Consider the following 14,005-nt stretch of genomic DNA (forward strand, 5'->3'; position numbering starts at 1 on the left):
TAAAATTTTTTTACTCAGATAAGACGAAATGATTCATGTGTCAAAACTAGGGAGTAAAAGGCACTGGGAATCTTGGAATCGATCCACTAAAACCAGGCTCGCGATAAGACCAAGACCAGAAGTGCCCAAAAGCGTGTAGGCGTTTCCCATGTGTATTTGACCCCTCGAGCTGCCCAGATTTCGAAACCCATTCTCCGATGGCAACAGCAACAGAAACAACGCAATATCAGCAAGCTGGGCTTATAATGGGGGCGAAACTACCGATCGAAGCCACTCACAGCCACCAGAATCAACAGAACCAGCACCAGAGCACCAGAGCACCACAACCAGAACCAGAGCCACCAGCTCCACCACAGTACATTGAAATATAATTGGTCCCATGGGCACCTACTTATCGGCAGAAATGTTCGTTTTTAATTGCCCCGCTTTGTCGAAATACAATTTGCCTTTGTAAAATTTAACACACTTTTTATCGAGTAACGAAAAAATAAAAGACGAACACTTACCGAGAAAAAACACTTAGCACGCTAACTGGCTGCTATCAAGTGTGTGAGAGCGTGTTTCGCCCCAGAGCCAATCGGCATCGCAATGGCCTGGGAAGTGGGTCGATACAACGCCCACTCCCATTAGCTGATGTGGAGCCACTCCAACTACTCTACTCCCCCCCTTTCAGCCACCCACTCCCATTCACTCGGATTCCCCTTCAATTTTCCCAACGAGCCATCATCGAACGACTCCAATCCAATTAATGCTGCCAGCCAATTCATCTTGCTTCCTCACAAAGTGACACACTTGAAAGATTTACTTTCTAAATTGTATGTTCTGAAATTTGGGAGTTTTTTTTAATATTTTAGGACACATTTCTATCAAAGGTTTAAACAACTATGAGTGAAATACTTCATGATAAATCGGGCTAAGACAAATATATAGGTAAACTGAACACTTCCTTCAAAGATACATTTCATCTAAGACAGTACCCTGTCGCCTTGGGTATCCCAAGGGACTTTTCTTCGAGTGCATTTCTGGGCAGAGCCAGGCACTTCAAATTACCGCCACTAATCTTGCGGGCATGTCACTGGGACGCGACCAAACCAGCCATAGATCCCAGTGCCCAAGCACAAACCCAAACCCGAGTCAAAATCCAAATCCAACTCCAAAATCCAGTGACCGACGACCGCAGCTCAAAGTGCAAAGTGCACTTGACAGACAGCCAGCTGCAGCAGCTGGCGAATGTATCTGCATGTGTAAATGTATCTGTAACTCTGGGCGGATATTCTTTCGATGCCCGGCTGCATTTCGAATGGCAATTGCATTTATTATCGCTCCACATCGCTTGCGGTTCAATTAACGCTTACTACTGTCCATTATCGATGTGTTTTGAGGGCGTATTTCCGCATCGCCATCGCAATTCAATTGTCCAGTCGAATATCTTGAGGCCCTTTTGCAATGCAATCGTCGTCGAGACAGAGACAGTTGACTCAAGCTGACACTTGATTTGATTTCATAATGGATACTGGAAGATTGAACATAAATGCTAGCATTTCATGAATATGGGTACAATTAATTAAGTTGTAAGTCATAATTCTATAAAGAAAATTCGATTAACATTCATCAATTTAAAGAAATTATATTTGAAATCAACCTGTAATAACTTCTTTTATTCCTAATCTTAAAAGGTTTTTCTACTTTATTCGTTTAGAACTACGAACTTATTATTTTCATTTGAATCTGAGCGGCATTAGTGGCGCCACCTATGATGAGCTCTGTAAAACCTGGTGGCAACGCAAGCAAATAATTCTAGTGTGACTAAAAGCATGCTATGAAAATGGGAAAAGTTCGCCAATTGGATCGGCTCTACTTCGTGAGCTGCTAAGGAGATTTTAAGGAAGAATATTATTATTTAAATAGAAAGATAAAAGCAAAAAGGCAATTTATAAGCAGTACATATTCAACTATTTTGCAAAAGCATTGGCCTTCCTGTTTTATATAAAAACAATGTATTTAAGTCACCCGCGCCGTATCGATGAATTGCTATCGATAGCAGTTCCAGTTGGAAGCTTCCAAGTGCAACTCATCGCTCTTGCACTCTCCAATCAGAAACCACAACAAACACTTTGATTAACCAAAACACAACGATCGCATCAGAATCCAACTGGACAATGACAATGGATGATAAGGTTATCGGATCTGAACGTTGGGCAACCAACTCAGTCGGCGCAAAACTACGGAACAATGAGAACGTGGTTGCGCAGCGAAGTGTTAATAGTCTTGCTGGGACTTCTGAGGCTTCCCCAGTTGATTAATGGCGGTAATATTCTGGCCGTGTATCCGCACTTCGGTTTCAGCCACTTCAAGGTGGTGATGCCCATACTGAATGAGTTGGCGCAACGTGGTCATGACCTCACGGTGATCTCGTACGTGAAGAATCCCCAAGCCGCAGCCTATCCCAACTACAAGGAGCTATTGACTTCGGCGCCTGGAGAGGATCAGGCGAGCACCACCATCAACTTGGTTCCCCTGACGGAGCACACACCCACCAGATCGCTGGGCGTTCTCATCCGGGAGTATGTGGCCCTGCACGAAGAGGGTCAGAAGAGCTGTGAGCACCTCTACGCCAGTGGCCACATGGAACGGGCCATCGAACGGCATCAGCATAAGCCCTATGATCTGCTACTCACCGAGTACTTCAACTCCGATTGCCAACTGGCGTTGGCCAAGTTATTGAAGCTGCCCATTATAGGCTTGAGTACCTGCGCACTGATGCCCTACTACTACGACCGCATCGATTTGCCCGACACACCTGCCTTCATACAGTCGGAATTCGTGGGATTCGCTGGCCAACTAAACTGGCATGAACGGCTCCTCAACTTCGTTCAGGCCAAGTTATTGAAGTTGCTGTACAAGTACCACTCCAATAGGGCTGACAACGCCCTGGTGCGGAAGTACCTGGGAGTGGAAGTGGACGTGGATGAGGTGGCTCGCACTCAAACTGCTTTTGTATTCGGCAACCAACATTACTCCCTAATGGGCAGCCGCCCACAGTCACTGCAATTCGTGGAGATCGGAGGAGTACACATCACCAAGAAGGCGGAGCAGGAGCTACCAGAGCATATAGCCAGTTTCCTTAATCAATCCGGAGAGGGTGTGATCTTTATAAGCTGGGGCTCCATGGTGCGGGCTTCCAGCATTGATGCAGATAAACTGTCGGCCATTCTAGAAGTTCTCAAAAGCCAGCCAATGAAGATCATCTGGAAATGGGAGGCGGATGAGACACCCGCAGCAGATTCCTCCAAGTTTCTCTTCGTCAAATGGGCTCCCCAACTGGCGCTATTATGTAAGTTATTACCTTCAAATTCCCTAAAGCAGGTTTCCCATTTTATTAATAAAACCAGTTATGTCGTAGCTATTTACATTTGTAACTTAAAACGCTTCCACTTTAGGTCACCCCAAAGTAAAGTTGTTTTGGGCCCATGGCGGCTTACTGGGAACCACGGAATCAGTGCATTGTGGCAAACCCCTGCTAGTCACCCCAATCTACGGAGATCAGTTTCTCAATGCATTCTCGGTGCAAAATCGTGGAATGGGTCTCAAGTTGGACTATCAAGACATCACTGTACATAATCTAAACAAAGCTCTTGCAGAGCTCCGCAAAAATAGGTACTTTTCAAATGCTTTTCAAAAAAGCGAAGTTATTTTAACATATTTCTTTGCAGTTACGCCCAACGATCTCTTGAGGTCTCCAAGGTGTTCAATGGACGCCAGCAGACGCCGCTGGAATCGGCCATTTGGTCTGTGGAACATGTCATTAGCAATGGATTAGTTGCCGCCAAACTACTGCAATCTCCAGGCATAGAACTCAATGGATTTATCTACCATTCACTGGATAGTGTAGCCCTGATCCTGACACCTTTAATTCTACTGATCGTAGTCCTAAGCTACTTGTGCAAACGGAATCCACCGAAGTCTGCCAACAAGAAAGTTGGCAAGAAGGCCAAGAGATCGTAGTCTACTAAAATTTACGCATGACTTGACAATTTCTGTAACAACAAATATATATTAAGCATCGTTTAAGTGAACTTCAGTAGCGCAGGCGCTGCATGCAATCCCTGCGACACTCCTCGAAGGTCATGAAGTTGTTCTCAGTGGAGGCACAGCCCGTGTAGATGAAGCTCTCGCAGTTTCCGGTGTTCCTATTGTAGGCATACCGCAACTGCCGACCTCGGCACAAACCAGGTGCCTTGGGCTGTCTGCAGGCTGGAATTAGGAGAACTTAGTTTAAATCTAGCTAAATCTAATTTAATAAATCCAGGACATACCTATTATCTGTTCGATTTGTTCGTGCGTCTGATTTTCCAGGCTCGGCAGACCCAACGAAAGGCCCACGACCAAAAGCAACAGCAGCCAAAGTTGCCTCCAACTCGAAAGCAAAACCATTTTGTTTAGATCATAAATCTATATCTGAATGTAATCCACTTGATTCTCCAGTTACACTTTCAGTTTCCAATTGCAGCGCTTCAGTTTTCCGTTGCGATCTGCACCAACGTCAGTGACAGAATGTTCTCATTAAATTTGTATGGCATTTTGACTGATTTTTCTCGGCTTTCTTTCGTCTTCCGTTCCTCACGTAGTTGAGTTTCGTTTTTGGCCAACTTCGTTTCCATTTCGGCGTTTTCTATTCTTACTGCATATTTTCCACTGCACTCTTTTCCTAAATGAAAACGTGTGCCCGAGATGCGCCCATATAGGAAGTACCTTGAAAAAGGTCAAGTTGAGTGGGCTGTTTTACATGATGTAAACACATTGCACTTAAACAAATTACTACGTTTACTGTGAATGTCGTAATATTGAATATCTTAACTATTACAATCAAAGAAACCCATAAAGGGCACAGCTCGTAGCAGTATTTTAAAACTTCTTGTGATAATGATGTAAAACTACAACGATTTATCGGATCAATTTGTTTATTCAATTTCTAACTGGTTTACTTAAAAAAAGACAATTAAAAGGGCATGTTATTCGTACAAATAATAGACATGATCGCTAAGACTAATGAAAGACAGTAGAGAGGTCACATAGAATTTTAAGAAATGTGTGACGGAAGATCTTGGTCAAATGTTGCTTTCAAATGTTTATCTTACAGACTATAAGGCAACCCGATTTGTATGCATTAACAATGATGTGTAATAATTATGTTAAAAATATTTAATAGATACAAATAGCTGAATTTATACAATGCACATGGCTAACAGAGCTCTAAAACAGAGTCACAGACCTACTTACAATTTACATCAATTCCATGCAAACTAGACACATATATCCTCATTATAAAATAATAGTTATAAACTCGTTAATAAATTCATTGCGTTGCACATCATGGGTATAACATCACGGAGACGTATGTATCTATAAATCTCAAATGGAGCTGCGACGATGAATGATTGTGCTTTTGTGTCGGCCCTTGGCCTTGCGACTGCTACGTTTCTTTGTTTTTTTTTTTTGGGGCAGCTTTTCGATGCGAGCTGCTGACTGTTGCTGTTGGCTTTGGCGTACATATGGCGCACTTAAGATCAATTTTTCCTCCCTGGCTATCATCTTCTCTAGTTTTCCGCAGCAGAAGCGTTTAGAGAGCAACGTCTAGGAAACGGCTTCGGAATCTCCTCAGAAGTCCTTGTCCCATCCAGTGACATCGTCTGGTGGCGGACCCTCTGGATCAGGGGGATAGTCATCAAAGTTGGTGGTATCGACCACGCTTTTCACGGCGGGCTTAATGGGCGGCTCCAGGGTGCAGTTCTGCAGGCCCCACCAATAGAAGCCATCAAACCATCTGTACAGGAAATAATAAACGAATGAGTCTCTATTTTATGTACTTTTGGAAATGGATCTTACTTGTGCTTCTGGATCTCACTGATTCCCCCACGCTGGTAGCCCAAACGCTCGGCGGGATTGTCGCGACAGAGCTTCTTGATCAGGTTGCTGGCATTGCGGGTGATATTCCTTGGGAATTCGATGGCGTCGATGCCCTTAAGTATAATGTTGTAGGTGCGCATGGGATCCGAGCCCGTGAATGGAGGGGTACCTAGAATAAGCAATATAAAATGTTTATTTACATTACGGCGGTACTTAAATCGTTTCCTACACTCACCAGTAAGCAACTCGAACATGAGCACTCCCAGCGACCAGTAATCCGCACTGATGTCATGACCCCGGTTGAGAATCACCTCGGGAGCCACGTACTCTGGAGTGCCGCAGAAAGTCCAGGTCTTCCTGCCCGTCTGCAGCTTCTTGGCAAAGCCAAAGTCCACCAGCTTCACATAACCGCGTTCATTGAGCAGCAGGTTCTCCGGCTTCAGATCGCGATAGATGATGTTACGCGAGTGTAGGTAATCAAAGGCCTCCACCACACACGCCGTGTAGAAGCGGGTGGTGCTGTCGTCGAAGTTGCCCTTGTCCCGCAGAATCGTCCAGAGTTCGCCGCCCAGACAGCTCTCCATCAGCATGTACAGGTACTTCTTGTCCTTGAAGGTCTTGAACAGCTTCACGATGAACTGGCAATTGGCCTCGCCCATGATCTCCTTCTCGGACATGATGTGCTGCTGCTGTCGCGTTTCCACAATCTGTGACTTTTTCATCTGCTTGAGGGCGAAGGACCTGGAGCTATCTCCATTTGTTTGGACCAGCTCTACGCGACCGAAGCCTCCAACGCCAAGGGTTGCGATGACGCGCAGATCTGTGAGGTTGATGTCTCGGAATTCCTCGTTGATCCTGCAAGTGAATGGGTTGTTAGTTCATGTTTTTAAACGTTTATAATCTAGATAAGCTGAAGATCTTCAAAACCAATACAAAACATTTAGTTTGAAGACTTTTGCGAAACTAACATTTTGCTTAAGTCATCTTCTTTACACCCAACTATTCGTTTTCAATCTTCTTGCCAAGCGTACTATAACTACTAATTTGAGTCAAATTAAATGTGGTAATTTTGCATTACATTTAAAACCACCAACAAAAATTTGTTGATTTGGAGGTAGTTCATTGACCTTGTTTTCGATTGATTCAATTCCTCATTGCGCTTATCTTGATTCGTGATTTTGTTTTGTTTTTTCAAATATTCGCTTACTTTCTGCGTTCCATGGCGCCCTCGTCGTCGTAGCGATGCTTGATCTCGTCCAGATTGGAAATCAGCTGATTGAAGGTCTCGCGATCGATGACCAGACAACTGACGCCATCGGCGGACTCGCAAATAATATTCGCCGTGCGCAGATCATCGCTGAATAAATGTGATACACATTAGTTATAGAATATAAATGTTAATCTTGTTAAAATTAAACTCACCCCTGGAGAGCCTTCTCCCCAAAGAAATCCCCTTTGCCCAGCATGCGTATGAACTTCTCCTCCTGCGTGTCCTGCTGCTTGATCGTCACACGCACCTTTCCCTTGGAGATGATGAAGAATGTATCGCCTCTGGCGCCCTGGCGCACTATGTAGTCACCGCGCTGGTAGTGCGTCTCCTCCAAGACATCGGAGATTTTGATGAGCGTGTCTTCCGCCAGGTCTTTGAAGATGGGCACACTAGCGGTAGCGATAAGAAGACCAAAAAATTGTTAGTTTCATTCGAGATAATCTCCGTTGCAGCCCATAGAAAGTGCTGTAATTAGTGGACGAGCCAAGTTCGATCTAGATAAGTGAATTCCACGGTAATGGGAATCTATTGTTGACCTACATCGATCTTCAAGTCTGAAAGTCGCACCTGAACTCCTCCCATTACGGTTTTCCCTGCGGCTGGCATTTTTCTATGTGCATCGCACACATCATTTATTGTTACACTGAACAAAAACACTAGCAAGTTACCTTTCACATAGCCACTGTTTCTACGTAGGTTTCGTTTGCATTCATAGAAATCAATTTGCAGTTTATCTAGTAAACATTTTCTTTTCTGATAGACCTTTCTATATCTTTACAGTGAAGTAGGAAAATTTCTAAACCTTTTTCGCTATCTGTAGAGCAGCGTAATCCAAGCTGAACTCCTCCCATTCTGTTTTTTCCCGCTGGCTAGCATTTTTTCAGTGAATGCCCACATGTATCTGGAGTCTATAGCTGCAGTTCCAGTTGCAGCTGCAGTATCTGTATCTGAATCTTTGATCAGCGTCATCATCAGCCCATTGCACTTTCATTTTCAATCTGCTTTTTCCGCTACTTCTCGAATCTGGAATAGGCAACGAGTGCATGGTCGAGGCCTCAATTATGGTTTTTTAGCAGTTTTTCAGTTTTTACGGACGACCAATTAAACGCGATTAATTTGCCGGTCACTCCGTAGGCAGGAGCGACTGGAGATGGAAGTGAGACTGGAAACCGCCACAGACTTGGCCAAAAACAAAAAAAAAACAAAAAAAAAACTGGTTGAAAACACGGCTGGCATTGGGAAAGAAATTTCTATGCGTTCGTTGGCATCCGCAGCCTGATGTGTTTAGCTGAAGTGAGTTTTCATTTGAGTTTGAGCCACTACTGCACGTCATATGGACGCCCAACACCATGACGTTGGCAATGGCGATGGCAATGGCGATGACGAGATGGCCATAATGCTGCATTCGATCTGAAGAGATGCCGTCGATGGGGCCGGCCGGCGGTGAAAGTTACCTTACTTTATTCGCCATCCATACCTTGCACGATTTGAACACACAAATCGAGCGAGCTACAAAAAAAATCCTTAAGCTAAGCGATTTTTACATTTGCCATTATAGAGTAATGACCATACACGAGTTGCACTGCGGAATTGATATAATTAAGTGCAAATGAACATTAATTACGCCCAAATTGCAAATAACCAGTCGGCACCATCTCGCCAACAAATCGCCGCAGGCTCAGAAGGCTCATTAAAATGCACATTAAATTGCCGTTTGGCAATGGGGAAGTCAATCTGATCTTCGAGAGGAGTGCCCAAGGAGGCGGAGCAGGAGGTGGTCTACTCACCTCTTGAGGAAGTCGCTGTACTCCGCCTGCCGGATGAGACCTGTTCGCATCATGATGGTCTGGAAGCACTGGCGCTCGATGGCCCACAGGTTGCACTCGGTGATCGCGGTGATGGTCGCCGTTCGCTGGCAGTTGTACAGGATCGCCAGTTCGCCAAGGACCTTCGCACCCGACAGCGTGGAGAGGTACTTGCCCTCGCGGGAAACCTCCACGCGTCCATCTGGGGAGAAAATATAAACGATCATTTAGTAAATCTTAAATGTTGTAATAATAAACCCTATCCTACTGCAAGTAAAGAGTACTATGCACATTCTAACTACAACTTCTTTCAAAAGTATGAATCCTAGGTGTCCCTGTATAAAATGCCCTTCCACCCCTTACCCTGCTCTGCCTCCTCCTCCTGGCCACCGCTGGACTGCTCCTTGAGATTGCCCGTCCTGCGTCGGCGGGCATATGTGTGCACTGGAACGATGAGGCGGGGTCGTGGTATACAGAAACCCTCCCCGTTGAGATCCTTGGAGCTGCCATTGCTGCTGGCAGCCGGTGAGATTTGTGGACTCTTTTGACGCACAGCCTTCTCCCCCTCCAATTTGAGTCCTTCAATAGCCTGCTCCAAGCTGAGACGTCTCAGTGAAGCGGTGGAGTCCCTAGTTCTGGCCACACTTCTGCTAAAGGAAGTGGTCTGGTTGGGCATTCTAACCGTGGCGTAGCGCTGAACCGAAGTTTGTGATCTGCTCAGGGGTTTCGAGACCCTTTTTTTGGGTGGCTCGGGAGGCGGTTCTCTGGGTGGCGGAACCATCAGTCTCTGTGGCTGCTGGCAGATAACTATTTGATCCTGCGAATCCTCTGCAGCCGAGGAGAATGTGGAGTAGGCGGAGGAACTGTTGCTGAGATTTTCCTTGACTTTCGGTGGCGATCTCAAGGTGGCATAACTGGGCGGTTGCGTCATGGTTTGGGAGCGACGCAGGGACGGCGGTTTCACGGAGAATTGTTGCCGCGGTCTCGGAACTCTTGGTCTCTCCGTGGGATCCAGTACGTAGTGGTTAACTGCCGGTGGTTCCTGGTTACTAGCCAACTTCTGCTTTCCCTCCGAGGTCACTTCCAGCTCTTCGTGATCGTGATCGTGTTCGTGCACCTGATCCTGATCCTCGGCCACCCAACCGTTGTGCATCTGCTGCTGCTGATGATGCTGCAGTGGCGATGGCCTGTAGCCATTCAGCTCCTTGATGGTGCTCACTATGCGTTTGTCCCGCGACTGCAGCTCCAACTGCCGGATATTCTCCAGGGTCATTTGGTACTTGCTGAGGGCGGAGATGCCCTCGATGAGGAAACTGCTGCCGGCGGAGCTGCTTTGCCTGCTCAATTTGGAGCCCGTTGTGGCCGTTGGAGCCGGCTGATTCGCAGCCCTCAGCCAGTTGGCTTCGTACAGTGCACCCATGGCACTGCTGCCCTCCAGCGAGAGACTCGCATCGACGGCTTTGCCCGGATAATGTTTGATTTTCATTACGAAAGTGAAAAATTTCACTTGACCAGCAGCAGCGGCAACGACGACGTGATTCGTTTGTCTTTAACTCCACCAGCAAAAGCAGCAGCACCAGAGTGAGTTTAGTTTATGTTTTTGTGCCTGTTGTTTGTTATTTTCGGAGGTCTTTTGCATAACCAAAGAGCTCTGCAGTTTCGCGCACGGAATATTTGAAGAGTCACTGGGAATGGCGATGTCTACGGTTTGGTTTTCAGGCCTCTGATGTTGCTAACAAAATCACAATAATGTATTTGTTATTTATATTGCAAAAGCCACCACACACGTTTGCTGTTTCAGTTGCTGTGTTTCACTTGCTGTGTTTCTGCCGTCGACGACGGTGTTGTAAACTTTCCATGTTTTTTGCGACTTGCCTCACGTTTGTGGATTGATTTTGTTTATGGCCTGTTGATCTACCAACTTTGACAAGCGGCCAGAGGCACAGTGGCGGGCAGTACAATAGTACTATAAAATCAAACCAAAACAGTGCTCAGAATATGAAAACTACTTGAAAAAACAACCTATTACCCATTTTTAATATCTTGGAAAACCACAATCCCTACCGGATTTGGGGAATTACGCACCGAACTTGTCTTGCAATCCATGCAATACACAACAGCATTTAGCCGAGTTGCAAATTAATTTCGGCCAATTGGTAAGAGCGTGTGAATGAGTGAGTCTCGCGTTTTTTTTCCACCTCTGCCATTTGCGAGTGCATCAAAAGCTTAATCATCGACAAATTAGCCAATTGTGAATGAAAGCGGTTAAAGGAGAAGTGACAATTGGCAATGTTGCCAAAGGTAAACATTAATAATAAAGGCGGTCTTGTCTGGACAATCAAAAGTGACGTATTGGCCGACCTAGAGAGGCGTCCCAAATAAGTCCAGTGACCAGCGGTGCTGGGCTCCAAAAATTTGGAGCGTGACTTCGAATTGGAAGGGAGTTGTTAGCTGCGAGTGTGGTTTCCATTTGGATCTGGCTCCATTTACGCTAATTGATCGGGCAAACTGACGCCTGTGATCTTTATGACTCACTTATTAGGGGAGTGCTCGAAATCTGCGGGCGATCTCAGGCAAATATTTATTTTAATTAAGTAAATATTCAGTGCGCCAAATAGACAACGTAAATTGGAAAGTCTGGATGTTTTGGAACAGGGTGTGCCGACCAATAATATAAGAAGATAATGTGTTAGCTGCTATATTAGCATTTTATGATAAATAGAAATGCGTCAATAGAGCAAGATCACATGCCAAACTGATGACTAAAAATGCTTTAAAAGCTAATAAATTTCCATAGAAAGTATGGTATGATATGATAGCATATGTGCAGGGAACCCGCTTTATAAATATACAATCAAAACAGAGCGATTCAATTGAAAACGCTCTGTTGTCACGACTACGCACAATCGGAAACGATGACTACTAAACAAACAACAATTATGTGCGAGCGGCGAAGATAAACAATTAACAAAGATCATTTGTGGCACCTTGAATATGAACAATCAAACAGTAAACACTGGTGTTGTTGAACCACACTCGCAGCTAATGGCAAACAAATTGCCGTGCTCACAGATACCTATTTACGTAAGAGTGGCGGGCGAGATAAATGGAGAGACCCGAGAACTCTGTTATCACTACGTGGTTTTCCATGTGAAAACAACTCGTGCCTTGGCTTCTCAAAGTGATAACAGAGCGTACACACAACACATGGCAGAGATTTACTATTCCAGTTAAGTAAATTGCTTTAATAACAAAAACTCTATTTATATGGAATTTTGCGCGTTTTTAGAGAGATTTCCTTCTTATAATGGCAAAGTTTTTCCAAAAAATATAAAGCTACGGAGCTTGGAGTTCCACGAGTTCAGCGGGGTCGAGGTTTGCTGGCTTTTAAAATGCGGAAATCCGTCAAGCCCAGCTGAACACCCCAAAAAAAGCAAAGTGGAAACAAGTAAATGGAGAAAAAAATGTGTACAAATTGAAACTGCAGACATTTTGCAACTTTGCCCAGCGACTGGCTTTAAGTATTAATGGTTGTTGGATGTCGAGTGTTGGCAAGGTCAGCCGGTGTCTGATTCGCCGATTTGAATACAATCGCAGAGCGGAGGAAACAAGAATTTAAACAGCGTTTGCACTGTGCGAAAATCTTTGAAATCAGATTCACTTAGCATGCAACTTAATTGTAGGAAAATATCAATTACCATTTGTAATTGGCGGTGCTCATGGGAAAATACTCAAAATCATGGTTATTTCAAATAAACTACTTCGAACTCAGGGGATTTCTTTTAAATCAAAGTACTTAGTTATTATATATATTATTGTTTTTTTCAGTGTGTCCCGCCACCTGGCTTTCTGTAGCAGCTATTTATAGAAGTTAACGGATCTCCAGAGCAGGGTTTTGGATGCCTCGCCTCGATTAAGGCGAAGTTAGTCACAGACTTGGACTTGTGTGCCAAGGGCAGCGGATTCGGATTCAGATTCGGATACGGATTGAGATCGAGTGCGAGTCCGAGAGTCCAAGTCATTTTCGGTTTTGCATGACAGCTCGTAATTTACTTTTTGGTCCGCCCTTTTGGCTGACAATTAGGGCAAGACAAAATTGCCATTGGCTTAGTCATGTTTTGTTTTTGACCGCATTTTGGCGCACACATTGGCCAGAAAATCATCATAATAATCATTTATGGCAATAGCTCAGTTGACGTTTCCTTTGTTGTTTGTCTATGCTAATGAAAGACGGCTATAAAGAAAGTTTTACACACTGGATACAAAAAAAGGGAGGCAAGATCAGAGGTCCGAAAGATCTTTTGTGTATACAATTTAGATTGTAGTCAAGCAAGATTCAGAATCAGCCAAACGGGACAGATCGATTTCGCAAAACACTATTCCTTCTCATTATTTTGCCCATTTAATAAAACAGCGATAAATCGAACAGACGAGATTCTAAAGTGATCTATGGGGTTTTCAGCACTGAATGGCCTTCGAGTTACTGATTAGATTGAAGATCATTGGGGAATGCCCCAGAGAATCTGAAAACAACCACTTTCTTATATACAATATGCATATAATAATATACAGATGTATAAGCTAACTTCGTGGAAACGTCTTAATAGACTTGAATCATTAACTTTCGATTAATCAATACTAAAAGGGCTTCTGGGCATCTATTTAAATGGCCAATTAAGCTCTTCTCTTTTTCTTAAAAAGAAACTAGTTTGAGTGCTGAAAATGAAATGAGTTCCAGCAGCAAGAAGCTACCGAATTCGTTCCACTTGTTTGGGTTCAATTATAAGCTACTTGGGAAGGCAATAATTTTGACCAATTCAGAACCAAGTTTCCTAATGATCTTGTGATCCACTTTCCGCCAGCTATCATTTTCCACTTTTCGTCTATTACCCAATCTCAATCTTAATTTTATTCAAGAGACCAAGCGAAGCCAGTTCATTTGGCATGTCAAATGGCGAATGCCAAACTCGTTGGATCGCTGGAAAGTGAGAGTGAGTTCCGAGTTCCAAGCTCCAAGCTCTGA

General features: G+C 44.4%; 3 protein-coding genes and 1 long non-coding RNA gene across 6 annotated transcripts in view; 1 reads left to right on the forward strand and 3 right to left on the reverse strand.

The window, feature by feature from the left end:
• Positions 1-375: 375 nt before the first annotated feature.
• LOC120455257 lies at positions 376-696 on the reverse strand. Its single transcript, XR_005616731.2, has 2 exons — positions 507-696; positions 376-446 (listed from the first exon to the last, which is right to left on the reverse strand). It is a non-coding gene; the product is annotated as an uncharacterized LOC120455257 (long non-coding RNA).
• Positions 697-2,080: 1,384 nt separating this feature from the next.
• On the forward strand, positions 2,081-4,322 carry LOC120443813 (UDP-glucosyltransferase 2). The gene is made up of 3 exons (XM_039623153.2): positions 2,081-3,334; positions 3,441-3,657; positions 3,714-4,322. The coding sequence occupies exons 1-3, from the start codon at positions 2,170-2,172 to the stop codon at positions 4,003-4,005; spliced, it is 1,674 nt and encodes a 557-aa protein (XP_039479087.1). The 5' UTR covers positions 2,081-2,169; the 3' UTR covers positions 4,006-4,322.
• On the reverse strand, positions 4,035-4,786 carry LOC120443814 (kappaPI-actitoxin-Avd3d). The gene is made up of 2 exons (XM_039623155.2): positions 4,317-4,786; positions 4,035-4,254 (listed from the first exon to the last, which is right to left on the reverse strand). Exons 1-2 carry the CDS (start codon positions 4,432-4,434, stop codon positions 4,079-4,081), a joined length of 294 nt encoding a protein of 97 aa, XP_039479089.1. The 5' UTR covers positions 4,435-4,786; the 3' UTR covers positions 4,035-4,078.
• A 157-nt stretch (positions 4,787-4,943) lies between these two features.
• LOC120443812 (cGMP-dependent protein kinase, isozyme 2 forms cD5/T2) overlaps positions 4,944-14,005 on the reverse strand; it is a 30,189-nt gene continuing 21,127 nt past the window's right edge. For 2 of the 3 annotated variants that reach the window (XM_044005694.1, XM_044005693.1), the window contains exons 2-8: positions 9,346-10,714; positions 8,965-9,184; positions 7,330-7,566; positions 7,115-7,264; positions 6,143-6,762; positions 5,887-6,076; positions 4,944-5,824 (exon numbers count right to left, since the gene is read on the reverse strand). In XM_044005694.1, coding sequence (XP_043861629.1) covers positions 5,659-5,824; positions 5,887-6,076; positions 6,143-6,762; positions 7,115-7,264; positions 7,330-7,566; positions 8,965-9,184; positions 9,346-10,468 — 2,706 coding nt within the window. In that variant the 5' untranslated portion in view covers positions 10,469-10,714 and the 3' untranslated portion in view covers positions 4,944-5,658. The remainder of the gene's footprint in view (positions 5,825-5,886; positions 6,077-6,142; positions 6,763-7,114; positions 7,265-7,329; positions 7,567-8,964; positions 9,185-9,345; positions 10,715-14,005) is intronic. The other variant, XM_039623152.1, reaches the window with a different exon arrangement.

Source organism: Drosophila santomea, chromosome 2L (genome assembly GCF_016746245.2).
Source record: "Drosophila santomea strain STO CAGO 1482 chromosome 2L, Prin_Dsan_1.1, whole genome shotgun sequence".
Lineage (NCBI taxonomy): Eukaryota > Metazoa > Arthropoda > Insecta > Diptera > Drosophilidae > Drosophila > Drosophila santomea.